Here is a 17544-nt window from a genome sequence, read left to right on the forward strand (position 1 = left end):
TTATTCCAGGGAACCACTAGATGGTAAAATAATGACAGTTCTTGGGAATGAATATTTGAAAGAGCCCTAGCTCCATTTTCCTTTCCCTGATAGCTGGTAAGCTGCACCAGGATTGTGGGTTGTTACTTTTCACGATTATTTTTATTGCGGAGACAGAGAGTCAGAGATGGGACTAAGGCAAGTTAAAATGCCACAAAACTTGTTGTTCCTACTGATATCCATTCATTCACACATGCTTTTTGGGTTACTGCAAGCCTTTAGTTCACATGTAGAGTTATGAAAAAGTTTATTCTGATTTTTTTTTTTTGCCATTTTTTCATTGCTTTTGTGGATGAGAAAAATTTTGGAGATTCTTAATCTGCCATTTTTGCTGATGGTATTCCACAGCTCAACTTTTGAATATAATTTTTTAGTCTTTGTCTTATTTGAAAATTTTGAGCCATTTGGCTTTTGACCAATCTTCCCTTCAAGAAATGACCTCCTTGCTGCCTTTATGGACACCCTTTCCGTTCTTCAGTCTTCAGTCCACTGAAGACTTCCTCTGATTATCCTTTAGAAATTAATGTTACTCAGAATTCTGTTCTTGGCTCTCTTGTTTCCATTCTACATATCCTTCCTGGATGATCTCACCTATATGCATGACTTCAGTTGCCTTTTCTATGAAGTAACTCTCTTTCTCTCTCTCTCTCTTTTTTTTTTTTGAGACCGGGTCTCACTGTGTCACTCAGGCTGGTGTCCAGTGGCATGATCACAGCTCACTACAGCCTCAACCTCCTGGGCTCAGGTGATCCTCCTATGTCAGCCTCCTGAGTAGCTGGGACTACAGGTGTGCCATCACGCCTAGCTAATTTTTGTACTTTTTGTAGAGACGGGGTCTTGCCATAGTGCCCTGACTGGTCTTAAACTCTTGGGCTCAAGCAGTCCACCAGCCTTTGCCTCCCAAAGTGCTAGGATTACAGTCATGAGCCACTGTGCCCAGCCTCTGTGAAATAACTCTTAAATTAATAGTTTCTACCTAGATTTCTCCTTATTTCTGGTCCTAAATATCCATTACCTCTTACAATTCCATTTTGGCATAATTAAAACAAAGCAAACTTAGCACATCCCAAACTGAACTGGTTATTTTACTCCAGATCTGTTCTTCCTCCTGTCTTTACTGTCTCAGTAAATGGCTGCCATGTCTCTCAGTTTTCAATGTATTGACTTTTCTCATACCCTCATCACGTCATAACTGATTAGTTACCATGTTTTACCACTATACATCTTATATATCACTAGAATTTGTCTACTTTCCTCATTCCTGATTTTGCTTTTCTAGTTAAGGCCACAATTTCATCTTGCTTAAAACGATTGTAATGATTTCCTGTCTTCCTATCTCCTGGCTTGTCCTGCTGTCTGTACATTCTCTATACTGAAGGTAGAATGTACTTTCCAAAAAGCACATTTTATTATGTCATTCTCTCACCTGATAAACAGTGACTAACAACATAAACACCATCTCTGCCTTCAGGGAGCTTTGAGTATAGTGAAGGACACAAACAAGGAGGTGACCAAGTACAATTCAGAGTATGGTGTAGTAAGTGTACATAGGAGAGGCTGAGACTCAACCAAGACTCAAGATTTTAAGAGAATTTCAGAGGAGATGATGTCTAAGCTGAGATTTGCAGGAAGAGTAGGAATTATGCAGATAAAGAGAGGAGTGGGAAAGAGTGTTCCAGGCTGAGTACACATAAGGCGGCCTAGATAAAGCACTGGATTCCAGGAAATGAAAGAAGTTCTGTATGTTGGCAAATTTTGTTAAGGAAGTAGTATGAGTTAAGCCTGAAGAATTAAGCTGAGACCGTATCACACGGGCTCCTGTATGTCATGTTAAGGGATCTACTTTAATGTCAGTGCTTTTGGGAGCCACTGAAGTGGTTTTTCTTGGGAAGAAATGTGATCAGATTTGCGTGTTAGAAATAGTATTCTGGCTAGAGTATGGAGAAAGCTTTGGATAATATGGCTTAGATGGAGTCAAGGTGGCCAGTTAGGAAACTCTTGCAGTAATCCAGGCAAGAGATGATAGTGGTGTGGGCTAGGATATGATATTTGGAATAGAGAAAACTGATTGATTTGAGAAGTGTTTTGGAAACAGAATGGACTCGTCAATATTGAATGTGGAAACTGAGGGAGAGGGAGAAGCTAAAGAAAATTGTTTGCATTATTTAGTTAATAAAGCTATCTATTTCAATAGTTATTTAGAATATAAAGCTATTATGTTTTCAAGTATGTACATATATTACTGACACGAAAGTAGTGTTTTGTAGTTTTCTTTGAAAAATTATGCCTGTTGTAAGTGTAAAGACTTAAGCTCCACTAAGTAGACTTTACTGTTCATTTGGCAAAAGCTATACAGCCTAATGACTGAGTCAACTTATTTATTTCTGTGAACCTTGCCTTGTATTTCCTATTGAGATTCAGTGATTAAACTCTGGTCAACTTTGTAGTCAACTTTTTCTTTTCTGTTGTAAGCATAAAGCTACATAAAATCATTGCTATTAGTTTTCCCAGCTACACAAAGATGTTTCTACTCTGGACTTTTCACGATAAAGCAACCAGCTGAACATTTTTGCAATTTTCTGTTTGTAGTATAGTGGAATATCTGACTAAAGTCTTGCTGATTTTAGGTTCGGTTTGGCTTGGTCACTTTTTAATAAGACAAATTTATATCTACATAACTTTTGTTATCTGGTTAAAAAGTGTGCTTTGAAACAACATTCTTTGACTTTGAAGGCCTGTGTAAAAGTATATACTTTTATCACTAATACATGAAAAGAGAATCATTTATAATTTTTGCAGAAGAGGTCTGGAAACTCATATTTTTAGACTTTCATGTTCTTCTGCGTGGACTTTTTGGAAATAATAAACTTATAACCTCTACTTCCCAAATTATTCTGATATTTGTTAAATGGATATGTGGTTGGATACAGTATTGTTCAACAAAAATAGCTTTCAGTTTAATTTTAATCAGAATCATCAATATATTTTATTTTAGGAAATAAAGGAAAACAATATTATTTTTCAAATGTTACAGAAGACATTTTTAATCTTCATTTTTAAAAGGACATGATGATTTCCTTTTAGAAGAGAAAAATCCCTTGGCACCAAAAGAGAAATCCTCTCTCTTCTCAGTTGCCTTTAAAAATCTTGAACCTGTCAGTGAAATTGTATGATCTACTAATAACATGCCTAAGGCTTGTTGCCTTTTCTTGGGCAACAGAATCACCAATTGATGTGCTCTATCGATTTTAATCACATTGTTTTTATAGTTCCATTGCAAGGTTTCAAAAACTCACCAAATAAATAAATCTGTGGATACAGTTGCCTCCTTTCTCTGAAAACGTAATCATATGTATACTATTCCTTCTCAATCAGTTGTTAAGGTATAATATAGATGAGTAATTTTTATTTGATAGACTTTGGTCTTGGCTAAATTAGAATGTTCTCTTTGCTATTCAGAATTTACATATTTAAAATATACAGTTCTTATAAATGTGGTATCTGGGTGCCTTGTAGCATTCAGAATTTAGCTTGACAAGTTGCTTGTAGGCTATTTCATCAAGTCATTCCCTCTACAACTCAGCTGCAAACATCTAGAGCAAGCTCCCATAGGGTTGTATTTTAAGCTAGCTATGAGCTAATTATATGGCAGTTTGTATCTTAGAATCCATGTAGAACAATATTTGGAGCATTAGGTTGAGAGATTACGACTGCTAAAATAATTTTCTGATGCTATCATGCATCGGGTTTTGACAGAGTTGCACAACAGTAATAAAAGCCTCCATTTATTAGGAGCTTAAAACATATCAGGACTTTACATATGTGATACCTTATCCCTAAAACAAATATGCCATTCAGATATATATACACACCATCTATATATGTTGCGTATGTGGAGACTGAGACCAGGTAGGTTACTAGGTAGGAATTTGAGCGTTGGTCTGACAGTAAAGCTTGGGTTCTTTCTGCTTTAGCATGAGTACAAACATTTCGTTTTAAGTTTGTGTACATGAAAAATAGATGCAAAATTGTCTCAGAAGACTTCTGAGATTTTAATGTTCAATAACTGTTTAGAAACTTGAGGTCTTTAGACTCTCAAATGGTAGAACATTCATGTTCTGTTTCTTAAAATTGGTGTAGCTTTATTGGCAATAGTACTGAATTTGGAGTAGGGGCATTTGCATGTATATATGTATAAAGTAAAGAACTTAATATTTCATTGTGGAAGTTATAGTGAGAAGCATTGTTTGGTATTTTTTGTAATTTTGGCACTCATTAGAAATAAGTCATTTATTCTGTCACATTGAAACATTGACTATAGTGAATTTGTCACTAAATTCTAATATGTTCGTATGGCAGTAGATTTTGATTGATTGTACTGGCTGGAGCCTATTCTTGATACTTTTTAGCTTTACAGTTTATATTTTCAGCAGACATTGATGCCCTGTGCCCCCTCCATTGCAGAGTTTCAATTGCTTGCTGAAGAGTTAGTGTTGAATTTGGTGGTCACTCTCTATTCACTAAAACCTGTGGCTGATTAGGGTCAGTTCTGGCAGTGCCCACCTAAGACTATTCCATTACAGTAGTCTTTTCTTTTTGCAGCTCTTCAGAACAAAAGCCTCATGTCCCACTCCACCCCATCCATCTTTTGTGCCTATTCTTCAGTGAAAAACACTCTTATTTAACCCGAATTTTTTCTGAAAGTGCTTCTTCCCATTTCTCATCCCAGGAGAGAGACCCAACTTTGTCTCTCCTATTGTTCTCGCCTTTAGATGGAAACCACCTCCTTCCATTCATCTGGAACCACAGGCTCTGAGCCCTTGCATGTGCTGGTGTCTCTACTTGGAGAACCTTTCCTTGACTTCTTCACAGGTGACTCCAACTCATTCCTTACGACTTAGTTTGAGTATTACCTGCCCCACGAAACTTCCCCTCAGCAAGTGAGTAATAATGATTTTTAAAGCAATAATATGTATCAGACAAAGTACCAGGAACTTTACAAGTGTTATCTAGTTAGTCCTCACAACAATTACATAGGATAGTTACTGCTGGCTGGGCGCGGTGACTCACACCTGTAATCCCAGTACTTTGGGAAGCCGAGGCAGGTGGATCACGAGGTCAGGAGACTGAGACCATCTTGGCTAACATGGTGAAACCCCCATCTCTACTAAAAATACAAAAAGATTAGTCGGGCGTGGTGGCAGGTGCCTGTAGTCCCAGCTACTCGGGAGGCTGAGGCAGGAGAATGGCGTGAATCTGGGAGGTGGAGCTTACAGTAAGCCGAGATCGTGCCACTGCACTCCAGCCTGGGTGACAGATCAAGACTCTGTCTCAAAAAAAAAAAAAAAAAGAAAAAGAAAAAAAGAAAACAAGATAGTTGCTGCTGCTGCTTTGCATACGGGGGAACTGAGCTAATAAGAGATAGGAGTGGAATTCAAACCCTGGTATCTCTCATTCAAAAAATTTATGTGTCCCACTGGATCATGTTACTTCTTTGGCCACTCCATCTTTTGTATCACTTTTATACTTTGTTCATATTTGTTATCATTATCATAATCATTATGAGTGAAGCCTGTGCCTTCATAATCTCCTTATCCCTAATTCAGTCCTTAGTGTATCACAGGTATTAAAGTGTGTACTGGATATATACATAAACTATTAGATGGCTGGATTCTCATTTGGTCTGTTCTCCTGTGGGGCCTCTGATGCTCTTTGCTGGACTCCTAACTGCCTTCTAGATACTCTTACTGATCAGACTTATAGAAAACTTGCCACTGAGTGCCTTTTCTTACTGGGTAGTTCTGGTGCCAGATGCAGTCTTCCCTTATCTTTCCTGTTTTGCTGAATTTAACAGCCATGGCACATTTATTCCTCAGCTATGACATTCTAAATGCTTTTGTTCTGGCTATGAGCCTAGGATTTGTGTGCTGTGGATAAGTGGCTCATCACTGGGATCGAAGGAAACAGGCTCTCCCAGAAAACAAGCATTCTTACTTGAAATTATGTGGCTAGGGAGCCTGGAAAGTTATTTTATGTCTCACATGAATCTTTTTGGTCTTAGCTATTACTTACACGTTTTGTTATGAAAGAAAAACAAACCAGTTATTGTTAGTTACTCTGTCTGCAAAAAGATTGATCTTTTGTTGAATATGAAGATATTAATAATAAGGTTTATTATGACCAATGCCTATAGTTGTTGGGGAGTAGGTAAGGCTAGCAGAAGCCCTTTGGGTTTGACAATATTGTCCATCACCAAAATAAATACTTACGTGTTTATATCCTTTTAGACTCCTGAAAACCAAAAATGTTGACTAGAACATAAGATGGGGGTGCAGTTATAGCATCTTGTCTGATAGGGAGCCTTTCAGAATCAGGTAGAAATTTAGCCTGATTGGAGTCAGGCTGGGTATAGGGGTTTTGACATTTTGCTCCAAAAGGAAAGCTACAGGATGGAGTGAGGGCTTCATTATGGTGGAGGTGCAGATTTTGGCCTTGGAGACTTCACAGATACATTCTGACTTCGTTTACATGTCAGGTCATTGGCTGCCTTACACTGGGTACCTGCGTTGTATGTTATATTTGTAAGCTCCTAAACACTGTTTCCATCAATCAGTTAATGACTTTCAATCAATAATCCTTACTTAATGGAGGCCTTTTGTTGGACATAAATGGCAATGTAAATAGGACATGGTTCCTGCCCTGGAGGGGTCACAGTTCAGTGTAGTTTTTGTTGTTGTTTCTGTTTTATTAAATTAATATTATTTCTGCTAAAACTTGAAGACAGGGATTTTGGAATCTGTTGCTGGTATTTTGTTGTAGACTGTTCGGAGTTGTCAAGTTTGCAGTGGTCTGGCTATAAGGGGAAAGTTGCCTGAATCCTTCAATTGTGCTTTCATCCCTTGAACATGATCTTGAGGATCAGAGTGCCTTTCCTCATGTGGAATGAAACATCCAAGTCAGAGTGTTACATTACCCATTTCCTCAGCTAACTACGTAGTTTTCCTGGAAAGTTGCTGGCTTTGGACAGCTCCTCTCTCTCAGTACTCTTGAGAATGTTTGACGTAGAGCACAGGTACTCTTGACTGTGGAATTTTACATTAATATATTAGTGAAAAAGTTTTAATTGGTACATGATAGTCAAAGCTAGCAGACTTCCCAGATTTACTATTGAATTCCTGATCTTATTGATCTTTTGCTTATTGGATTAAGATTCCTGAGTATGAGGAGACTATTTTCTTTTCAGCTTCCTGGATGGAGCACAGCAGAGCCTTCCTGTTTGGATCCTTAGAGCAGTTTTACTTCTTCAAGAATCTATTGGCAACACTGAATTTTTTGTCTGCCTTAGCTACATGTGGGCCCACTTGCTCGCTCTTAGACCTGTTCTCTGATTTCATGAAGAGGAAGGAGGGATTATTTCCTTTTTCTTATAATATATTTTCTTCTGTTTTTTATCTTTTTCTTTTCTAGGCAGGGCCACTACTTCTTAGCACATCCAACCTTCTGGCTCATCTCCCCCGCGCCCGGCATCTTACTATGCCCCTCCCCACCCCAGGATAAATTCCAATAATGCTGATCTGTTACAGGTGGAGTTCATGTTGACTGAGGTGAATTTTAGGGCTGTAACTGGTTTGGTCTGATCTGGATCCCCATTATAATATTGAAATCTCCACAGTGGAGGTGAGGAACAATGCCACTTCCATTCCTTTAAATGTCTGCTACATCTCAGATGATCGTTGGAAGTGATTCATCTTCATATAATTTTAGGGGTAGAAGGAACCTCAATACGTCCTAGTCTGTGCTTAAATTCCCCCATTGCTTCCCTTCTTCCAACTGACACTGCAGCCTCTACTCAAACACTTGTAGTCACTGAGATAGTCTTTCCCTTTATCTTTGACAGCTATAAATGTCAGGAAGCCCTTTATATTAGATGGAAATTGGCACCCACTCTCTCTTCAAATCACACAGAAGTCTAATCCTGTATGCCTTATCTTCTTCAGAAATGTGAAGAGAGCTCTCACGTTCCCCTTGAGATATCTCTTCTCCATGTGATCCCCTCATTTCTTTGACAACTTTTCCTATATTCCTTCCTGTTTTTCTAACTAAGTGATTTATGATTCTGGCTCTTTTCCACAAAATCACCACCCAAAAATTTTCACTGAGTGCCTATTATGTACAAGGAAGGGCCTGTGTTGGAGAAAGGTCCTTGGCTTCCGGTTGCTTAGTTTTATATTTGTTATTTTTTTTGAGACAGAGTCTCGCTCTGTTACCCAGGCTAGAATGCAGTGGTGTGATCTCAGCTCACTGCAACCTCTGCCTCCTGGGTTCAAGCGATTTTCCCACCTCAGCCTCCTGAGTAGCTGGGACTACAGGAGCACACTACCACGACTGGCTAATTTTTGTATTTTTTGTAGAGATGGGGTTTCACCATGTTGGCCAGGTTGGTCTCGAACTCCTGACTGCAAGTGATCGGCCTGCCTCTGCCTCCCAAAGTGTTGGGATTATAGGTGTGAACCACTGTGCCCGGCCAGCTTCTGGTTGCTTATAATGGAGAGGGAGAAAAGACTGATATCAACAGGGAAGAATCGGGGAGAGGGTTTCCTGGTTTATCCACTGTCTCTGAACTGCAATTTCTGTTTTCACCCTTTTTTTTTTTTTTGAGACAGAGTCTAGCTCCGTTGCCAGACTGGAGTGCAGTGGCACGATCTTGGCTCACTGCAATCTCTACCTTCTGGGTTCAAACAATTCTCCTGCCTCAGCCTCCCTAGTAGCTGGGATTACAGGTGCATGCCACCACACCTGGCTAATTTTTGTATTTTTAGTAGAGATGGGTTTTCACCATGTTGGTCAGGATGGTCTCGATCTCCTGACCTCGTGATCCACCCGCGTCAGCCGTCCAAAGTGCTGGGATTGTAGGCGTGAGCCACCGCCTGACCTCTGTTCTCGCTTTTAACTGTCAGTATAGGGGCCACATTTAAGACTGTACTTCCGTATTACAGCTTAATCAGTGAAGAACATCATGCAAATCAAAATAGAAAGGAAAAATTAAAGCAAACACCAGTCAAACATTTTTTAAAATTCTGAAATAATGTAAATTTTAAATATACTGTAAATCCTTTTATAAGACAATACAGACTCATTTTCCTAATCATGCCCTTAATGAAAATAATAAGCAAGTGCCAGTCTTCCTTAAAATATGGCAATATGAACTAGAAAACTCACTGGGCCCTTCTTTAGGCTTTGTAAACATGTTACAAAAGCAATCAGTCATTTGGCTTGGTCTGCAGAATGTCAGACAATCCATAAGTTTTTTTTCCCTTTTCTTGAATAAAACATATTTTTGACTGAATTGACTATTTAGGTTTCTTGTAGACACAGTCTTAGTAAAGAAAACTTTAAAAATTGCTTTTGGAGAAGAAAATTGTAGCTAGTTATATCTTATAAAACCATTCTTGTGTTCATTTTCTTGAGGAAATTGCTATAAGTGTATCTTCTAGGCCAATATGTAAGAGACCTTTTTATGATTAAATAAAAGCTCAGAGATTTTTGGTATCAGAGTTGTTTTATTGACTTGCCTTAGTTCTAAAAATAAAATGAAAACCTTTAGCCAAAGGAAGGCTCATGTGTTAGTTAAATACTGACATGATTTGAACTTATTTTATTTACTTATATTGTGTCTGATTCCTATGTATGTCCAATCTTTGGAGACACAAAGAACCATTATTGTGTTAGAAGATTCTTTGGTTTTGTAATACATATTTTTATATCTAAAGTCCTGTTTAAAGATAATTACATGGTTCTATAGAAAAAGAGCTATTAATCTTTGTGTTTACATAAGTTTGCAATACTTGATTAATTTTAAACCTCTAAAATATGAGTAACATCTTTTGTCCTGTGAGATAGTAGATTTGTTTTAGTAACAAATCTTTCAGATCAATTCGTAAATGAGAAAGAAATAAATGTGAGTAAACATTTGTTCTATCTTGGTTTTTGTTTAAGCTAAAATAATTAGAATTCAGCCGGGCAAAAAGAAGTTAAATTTGAAATCTAATTCTTGTCAAGAAATTTTGTATGCAGCTATTCAACCTATTGTTTTAGAATTGCTGTGGTGAGAAAGTAGAACATTACTTTGGCAAATGTAGGGCTTGGTAGACTGGAGAGCAAAAATGAAACTTCTCAGTGAGTAATAGAAAAAATTCCTCTGCTTTATGACTATAGCTACCGAGTACTTCTAAGGCAACTGATAAATCAGAAGGCTGGAGCGAGAAAGTACTCAGAAGTCTATGACAATGTCAGTGATACAATAATGACTTATTGAAAAATTGATGAAAATTAAAGGAAATGCTTTCTGAACAAAGCTAAGAAAAGAATAGCTGTTTTTAGATCTCCCAAAATCTATCTTAAAATGAAAATTTTAATATTTAAAGATTCTGTTGAAAATTTGTGAATATATATATATTTGTAAACCTTGAAGGATATGGTGGTAAGTATGCTTTTAGGAGTACAGTTTATCATGAAGGAACTCAACTGCAGTTAAATAAAACTGTACGTTACAAATGCTTCTTACAGTTTCTTATAAAAAGTACCATAAAGTCAGTATTCTTAATGTATGCAAAAAATGATGTTTTACACATCTGACATGGGACTTCTCTACACCTGCAGAGAGAAAGCACTATTTTTCCCAAACAGAAAGCCTATTATTTGCAGATCTACTCCACTGCTCTGAGTCATTGATGGTTATAGGTTTTATACTTAACCTGAAATGCAAAACATTTTCTTCTAGGTCTGAAGTTAAATCATTTTGCAAAGTGATACGGGTACATTCTGAATTTTCTTTGTCTTGCTACATATTCTTGAAAAACCAGGTTAAGTGTTTATAAGAGGGGTGTGTGTGTGTGTGTGTGTGTGTGTGTGTGTTTTGAATGGCATCAGTTGCATTCTTTTCTTCCTCTGCCTGTCTGGAGGGCACTTTTAATGTACCTGTCCCCATACTCTCCATTATAAGTTTTAATCATAATAGAAATTTTTTTTCCACCACTTTGATGAAAGGTCATATTTATTGGGCTGACTTATCTATTATTAAATTCTATTTAATAATCTTATAATACACTGTACACATTACCTGGGGTAAATGTAAGTACAGCATTTAGGATTTTAAAATCTATTCACAAATGAGATTGACCTCTAAATCCCCCTTTTGGGGAACACTGACCATGGTCAGATTTTGGTTATTCTAAGTGAATAAAATGAAGTGGGTGGCTTTGTATGCTCTGAAACCATTTATATGAGAATCGTCTGTTCAATAAAAGTAGGAGAGGACTCTGCTATGAAACTTCCTGAGTGAAATGATAAGTGGCATGAAGAAAAGTAAAGCAAGGTAAGGGGCAGAGAGCATGGGCTTGTTGTTTTAGATGATGTGGTTAGGAAAGCCTTTCAACTGAGCAGAAGGCACAGTGAAGCACGGGAGCAAACTGTGTGAATGTTTGAGGGAAAAGCATCCCAGGCAGAGGAAGCAGAAGGACAAAGCCTTGAGAAGGGAGTATACTTGGCATATTAGGGGAGCAGCAAGAGGCTACTGTATCTGAGAGAGAGGAGATATGAAAACTGAGAGGTAGTGAAGAGTCCATTTATTTGGGACCTTATAGACAAAATTCAAGAAAATTTGTCATTTCTGTTTCTTAATCTTGCTCTTTAATTATGTTTTTCTATCTTTTAGATTTGACTGCACACTTAGTATATTTTTATCCTTTCTCCTCTGATTTTAATAAAGGTTTAAGAGTATAAATTTTCTTGTAAGTGCAGCTTTGCCTGCATTCTATTAAGCTTAATGGCCATAAGTCACATGGCTACCCCAATCTGAAAGAGAAGCCCGGAAATGTAGGATGTTAATGAGCATATTGCTGCCCCAAAGAAAATCAGAATTTTGTTTGTAAGAAAGAATGGGAGGACAACTTTTAGGTAAACTACTAGCAGTATCTTTTATAAAATCCTATGGGCCTGGCAGATTTTCCTGCCAATCACAATAGATAAGGATTGGATAAAAGTCAGCACAGCTTTCTGATTAGAAAACCAACTATTTCTTTAATGAAATAAATATATTTAATTTCCTATTCTAGTCAAGTTTATTCCAGTTCAAAGGATAACGGTATATTGCATATATCCCCAGCTTTATCAATCTATGACTACAAAATCTACTTTTAAAGACTATTTGAAATGGTATAGCATAAAACTATAATAATGTGCTCCCAATTACTTCTGGAAGTTTCTCAAGGTACTCCTTTATATGTACCGCAGAGTGTATTTTTCTTCCTCCTCAAATGAGATCTTTCCAACTTGCCACTATGCAGCTGCCAATGGTCCTAGTTAAGTAAAATGCTGCCATACTTATTTTAGGCTCAGGGAAAAGTAGCACCCACTCATTTTTATTTTTGCTCAATATAAAAATGAGGATACTTATGAGGATACTTAAACTTTTAGAATTAGCTAGTTTTATAAAAAGTGAATTATTCACTCCTTTGTAAAGTATGTAATAGGAATTTGCTCTAATAATAAATAGATTAAGGTTTAAAATTTGAAACCATAGTAATGTATGTTTAACACCAATATATTAAACCTTTTAAAAAACCAAAACCGACATTAAGAAATACATTTCATACTGTGATCAAGTACACACGCACACACACACTCTATACATACATATCTGTCTAATTAAAAGTTTCACAGAAATTTCCAAGGAGGTATGCTAAATATTCTATTATCTATTTGATTCTACTTTATTTTTAAAAAGTGATATCAACCCACAGAATGGATTTCATAACCCACTACTGCAGTTTGATAAGATGCTGTTTTAGACCATGCTTTTCAGCAGTTTTGTGGTCCTATTTTGTCCTTTTCATGTCTATACAGGATGCTTCTAGTGCTAGTTGCTAGCTTTTCTCTGATTTCCAGGATGGTGATAGGATAAGAATTTATCTAAATGGTGATTTCTTTTCTTTCTGCAGCTCTCACGTGTGAATATGTGTCTAGTGCATCCTTAACTTAAGGACTTCACCAGTTCGAAGTTACAGTTTTCACCATCAACTACCTTATCCTTTCTGTTCTGGTTTTCTTCCTCAAACAGTGGAAGGATTTTTAAAGTTGCTTTTGTTGCAGAGTTAAACAAATGGCTGATAGTGACTTATATAAAAAATCCATAGAATGCCCTTACTGTTCATCTGCTTCTCAGAAAGATGTACTTTGTGTGTGTTCCAGCAAAACAAGGGTTCCTCCAGTTTTAGTGGTGGAAATGTCACAGACGTCAAGCATTGGTAGTGCAGAGTCTTTAATTTCACTGGAGAGAAAAAAAGAAAAAAGTATCAACAGAGACATAACCTCTGGAAAAGATTTGGTAAATATCAAAGATTCCACATCTAAGCACAAGTTGATATCCTGTTCCCTGATGGCACTCCTAGCTTCATCCATATCCCATGAGTTCTTGTTAGTTAATTAATTGCCGTCATTACTATTAAACATTTCTTTCTCACAGAAGAGGTGAGTAAATTTGGTTAGTAACTTGTTATATTATGTTTCCAACCACTGCCCAAATTAATTATTTCTCAGGACACGAGGTAATTAAACATGTTATCCCCACTTCTTTTTTTAATGGTTTATGCAGAAATGAATTGGTTTTCAAGTTGAATTAAATCTGAATTTTTGAGTATTTTCTTCAGCTGATGAAGAATGAGATTTATGGTTGTGGTTAAGTAAAGGGTAGTTATGGCTTTGTTATTTAAGTCATGGTTGTCTCGGTGGAATATGAACTATACTTAACAAAATCAGTTTGCATTAGTTACAAATAATCTGTGGCTACCCAGTTGTACTGATTTCGATGTATTCATCTTTTTAAAAAAATTTTTTTGGGATAGACTTTTGCTCTTGTTGCCCAGGCTGGAATGCAATGGCATGATCTCAGCTCACCGCAACTTCTGCCTCCTGGGTTCAAGTGATTCTCCTACCTCAGCCTTCTGAGTAGCTGGGATTACAGGCATGTGCCACCATGCCCAGCTAATTTTTTGTATTTTTAGTAGAGAGGGGGGTTTCTCCATGTTGGTCAGGCTGGTCTCAAACTCCCGACCTCATGTGATCCACCCACCTCGGCCTCCCAAAGTGCTGGGATTACAGGCGTGAGCCACTGTGCCTGGCCATACTCATCTTTATATAGAATAGGCAGTGTGCAAGATTGTGGTTGGTACAGCACAACTTTGGAGACAGAGAGCAATAAGCCTAAGAAAAGTCAGGTTCCCATTCCTCAAAATTGTACCTTCTTCATATATTCTCCCTTGACTGTTATTTCTGATTTGTGTTACCATATAGTTACTGCTATATGGATGTCTCAGAGTGAGTTGTTACTATGTTATTTTCACTCAAAGCATATTTTTGAGTGGCCAATAATTTATGTATAAGCTATTTGAGATGGTTGTTAAATTGTGAAAGGAGAGTGATTGAGAAAGCTATAAAGTTGCTTTCTTTGATTTCAGAGAATGACTAGGTAAACTTTGATGAATCTGCTGTGCTGGTTATCATGTAGACTTTCCTGGATTCAGGGGATTGGATTGAATAACTTCTTAAGGTCTCCTTTAACCTAATGAGCCAATGAATTGCGTAGAGCTTAGAATTTGAAAAAGACAGTAAACAATCTTGTGCATAGTAAACATGGCACACGTTAAGGAGTTACCAGATTATCTAAATTAGGATTCTTTGTCAACCAAGAATATTACATCTTAAAGTTGTTGTTTTTTTATTAATTTTTTTTTGATTCCAGCCCTCAAGAACCTCAAATGTAGAGAGAAAAGCATCTCAACAACAGTGGGGTCGGGGCAACTTTATAGAAGGGAAAGTTCCTCACATAAGGATTGAGAATGGAGCTGCTATTGAGGTATATAGAAAGCAAATGAAGCTACTGTGAACTTTCAGGTTTCTTCTAAGTCAATGGTTAATGAAAAAAAATGATTTAAAAATAAATCTCTAAAGAAAGGAAGTAAAGAGGAAACATACCATTTTCAAGTATGGTAACATTTTTACTAAAGAAAATACAGATTAATTATTTTCTGTTTATGGAGGACCAAGTGGATTTTAATTAAAGTAGAGAACATTTTCATTAGATAAAATGAGGATAGTTTCATCTTCAGGTCTTGGCCATTGCTGAAAACAATAGTGGAGTCTTTGTTTAGACCTTTTCATGATGCAGAAAAGGACTAGATGATTTTAGTTAGTTTGGCTGTTCACTTCCTTGGTAGTGAGGCCAGAATCTCCCTCATGAGTTCCTCCATCTTTTCCATCCTGTGATTGGATAAATACCAATATTATTTTTCCAGGATTCAAATTATTATATAAAATATGAATTAAATATTAGAACAATAAAAAATTAAAATGTGTGTTTTTACATTAAAGAAACTGCAGTAAGAACAACCACAAAAAGAAGAAAATTGCATTAATGTTACCATTTAAATTGCTTTGGGGCACCACAAATTGCACCCATTTAAGATGGTATACTTAATAAATGTTTATGTTCTGATTGCTCAGCTGACTGACCACTCTTCATCTCTCTCCCTCTCCTTTGGCCTCCCTAGTGCCTGATACACAAAAATATTGAAATTAGGCCAATTATTAATCCTACAGTGGTCACGTGAAAGGGAGAGTTGCATGTCTTTCTCTTTAAATCAAAAGCTAGAAATGATCAAGCCTGATGTCAAAACTTATTTTAAAAGATATTTGGCAACTTACATGAAGTGCTTAGAAAAGCTGCCTGGCCTGAGAAACTCTGACTTGAAAAGTTTAAATTTCTCCCCTTTAATTAAAGGCCTGTACTTACAACACACACAGACAAATTTACCAAGTTTTAAATTTAGTCTTGGGCCAGGCGTGATGATTCATGCCTGTTATCCCAGCATTTTGAAAGGCTGAGGAAGGAGGATCACTTGAGACCAAGAGTTTGAGACCAGACTGGGCAACACAGCAAAACTCCTTCTCTACAAAATTTTTTAAAAAAATTAGCAGGGTATAGTGGCATGCAACTGTAGTCCTGGCTGCTGCGGGGATGCTGAGATGTGAGTATCACTTGAGCCCAGAAGTTTGAAGCTGCAGTGAGCTATGATCATACTGCTGCATTCTAGCCTGGGTGACAGAGTGAGATCTTGTCTCCAAAAACAATAAAATAAAGAAATAACAAATTTAGTCTTAAGAGCTTTTATAAAAGCAAAATGTGTTCATTGTGAAAAATTAGGCAAATAGAAGTGTGGAGAAAATAAAAATCATCAACCAGATATAACCAATTTAAAAATTATTACCTTCACTTTTTCTATGCATGTACTAGTTTTGTTTTATTTTTCTTTAACATTTTTCCTGTTTTAAATTAGGGGATATTTCAAATATATATACGTATTTTAAAGAAGTAACCTTAACCTGGTGTAGCTGAAGTTGAAGCTTCTATTCCCCCATAAAATAGGCTCATTTTAAATATTTTAAACATTTCAGAAGAGTATAAAGAAGGAAATTACAAGCATCCACAATTCTATTACCCTTACATAACTACTTTTAATATTTAGATGAACATTTTCCCAGATATCCATGTAAGCACCTACGCATACATACATTTTCATCATGAAATCATATCTTATATGCTTTTCACACTGTACACTATGTCATGGACTTCTTCTGTGTCAATAAAAGTAGATCTACATCATTTTAATAACATCCTTACACAATTATTAGAAATAATAAACTATTTTCTCCTTCATCACCATGTGTTAATATCAAAGCAGTTAGTTGAACAAAGTGATTAGTTTATAAAAAACTAGTTGGCCATTTCTCATTTTAGAATTCCTATTTAAACAGTATTGAAGTACTGTCTTCAAATTGTGGTTCCATTTAGAGAGAAAATGAAAGTTTAACTTTTAAAGGACAAAAAAAATTGGGGAAATGGTTATGAAGAGATTATTTTGTAAATGCGAAAAGGGTAAATGACCATTTTAGTTGAGATTTAACTCACTTTATAAGATATAAGCATACTTCATCATATTGTGCTTTGATTTATTGCACTCTGCAGATCTTGCATCTTTTACAAATTTGAAGGTTTGGCAACTGTGTCAAGCAAGTCTGTTGGTGCCATTTTTCCAACAGCATATGCTCATTTTGTGCCTTTGTGTCACATTTTGGTAATTCTCACAGTATTTCAAACTTTTCCTTCATTATTGTATCTATTGTGATCTGTGATCCATGATTTTTGATGTTACTATTGTACTTGTTTGGGGGTGTCACAAATTGCACCCATATAAGATGGCACACTTAATAAGTGTTGTGTGCATTCTGATTGCTCCAGTGACTGACCATTCTTCCATCTCTCTCCCTCTCCTTGGCCCTTCCTAGTCCCTGAGAGACAATATTAAAGTCAGGACAATGAATAACCCAATAGTGTTTCAAGCGAAAGGAAGAGTTACATGTCTTTTGCTTTAAATCAAAAGCCAGAAATGA

General features: G+C 36.6%; 1 protein-coding gene across 13 annotated transcripts in view; it reads left to right on the plus strand.

Moving 5' to 3' along the window:
• Positions 1-17544, plus strand: part of STK33 (serine/threonine kinase 33) — a 218642-nt gene that overhangs the window by 115963 nt on the left and 85135 nt on the right. For 4 of the 13 annotated variants that reach the window (XM_025358055.1, XM_025358066.1, XM_025358053.1 and 1 more), the window contains 2 exons: positions 13038-13423; positions 14837-14950. The exons of 1 other annotated variant lie outside the window; for it this stretch is intronic. In XM_025358055.1, coding sequence (XP_025213840.1) covers positions 13199-13423; positions 14837-14950 — 339 coding nt within the window. In that variant the 5' untranslated portion in view covers positions 13038-13198. Of the gene's footprint in view, positions 1-7506; positions 7717-10819; positions 10854-11348; positions 11414-12273; positions 13424-14836; positions 14951-17544 lie in introns of those variants that run through there. 8 more of the 13 variants (XM_025358056.1, XM_025358057.1, XM_025358058.1 and 5 more) reach the window with 8 other exon arrangements.

The sequence above is a fragment of the Theropithecus gelada genome, chromosome 14 (assembly GCF_003255815.1).
Source record: "Theropithecus gelada isolate Dixy chromosome 14, Tgel_1.0, whole genome shotgun sequence".
In the NCBI taxonomy this organism is placed as follows: Eukaryota; Metazoa; Chordata; class Mammalia; order Primates; family Cercopithecidae; genus Theropithecus; species Theropithecus gelada.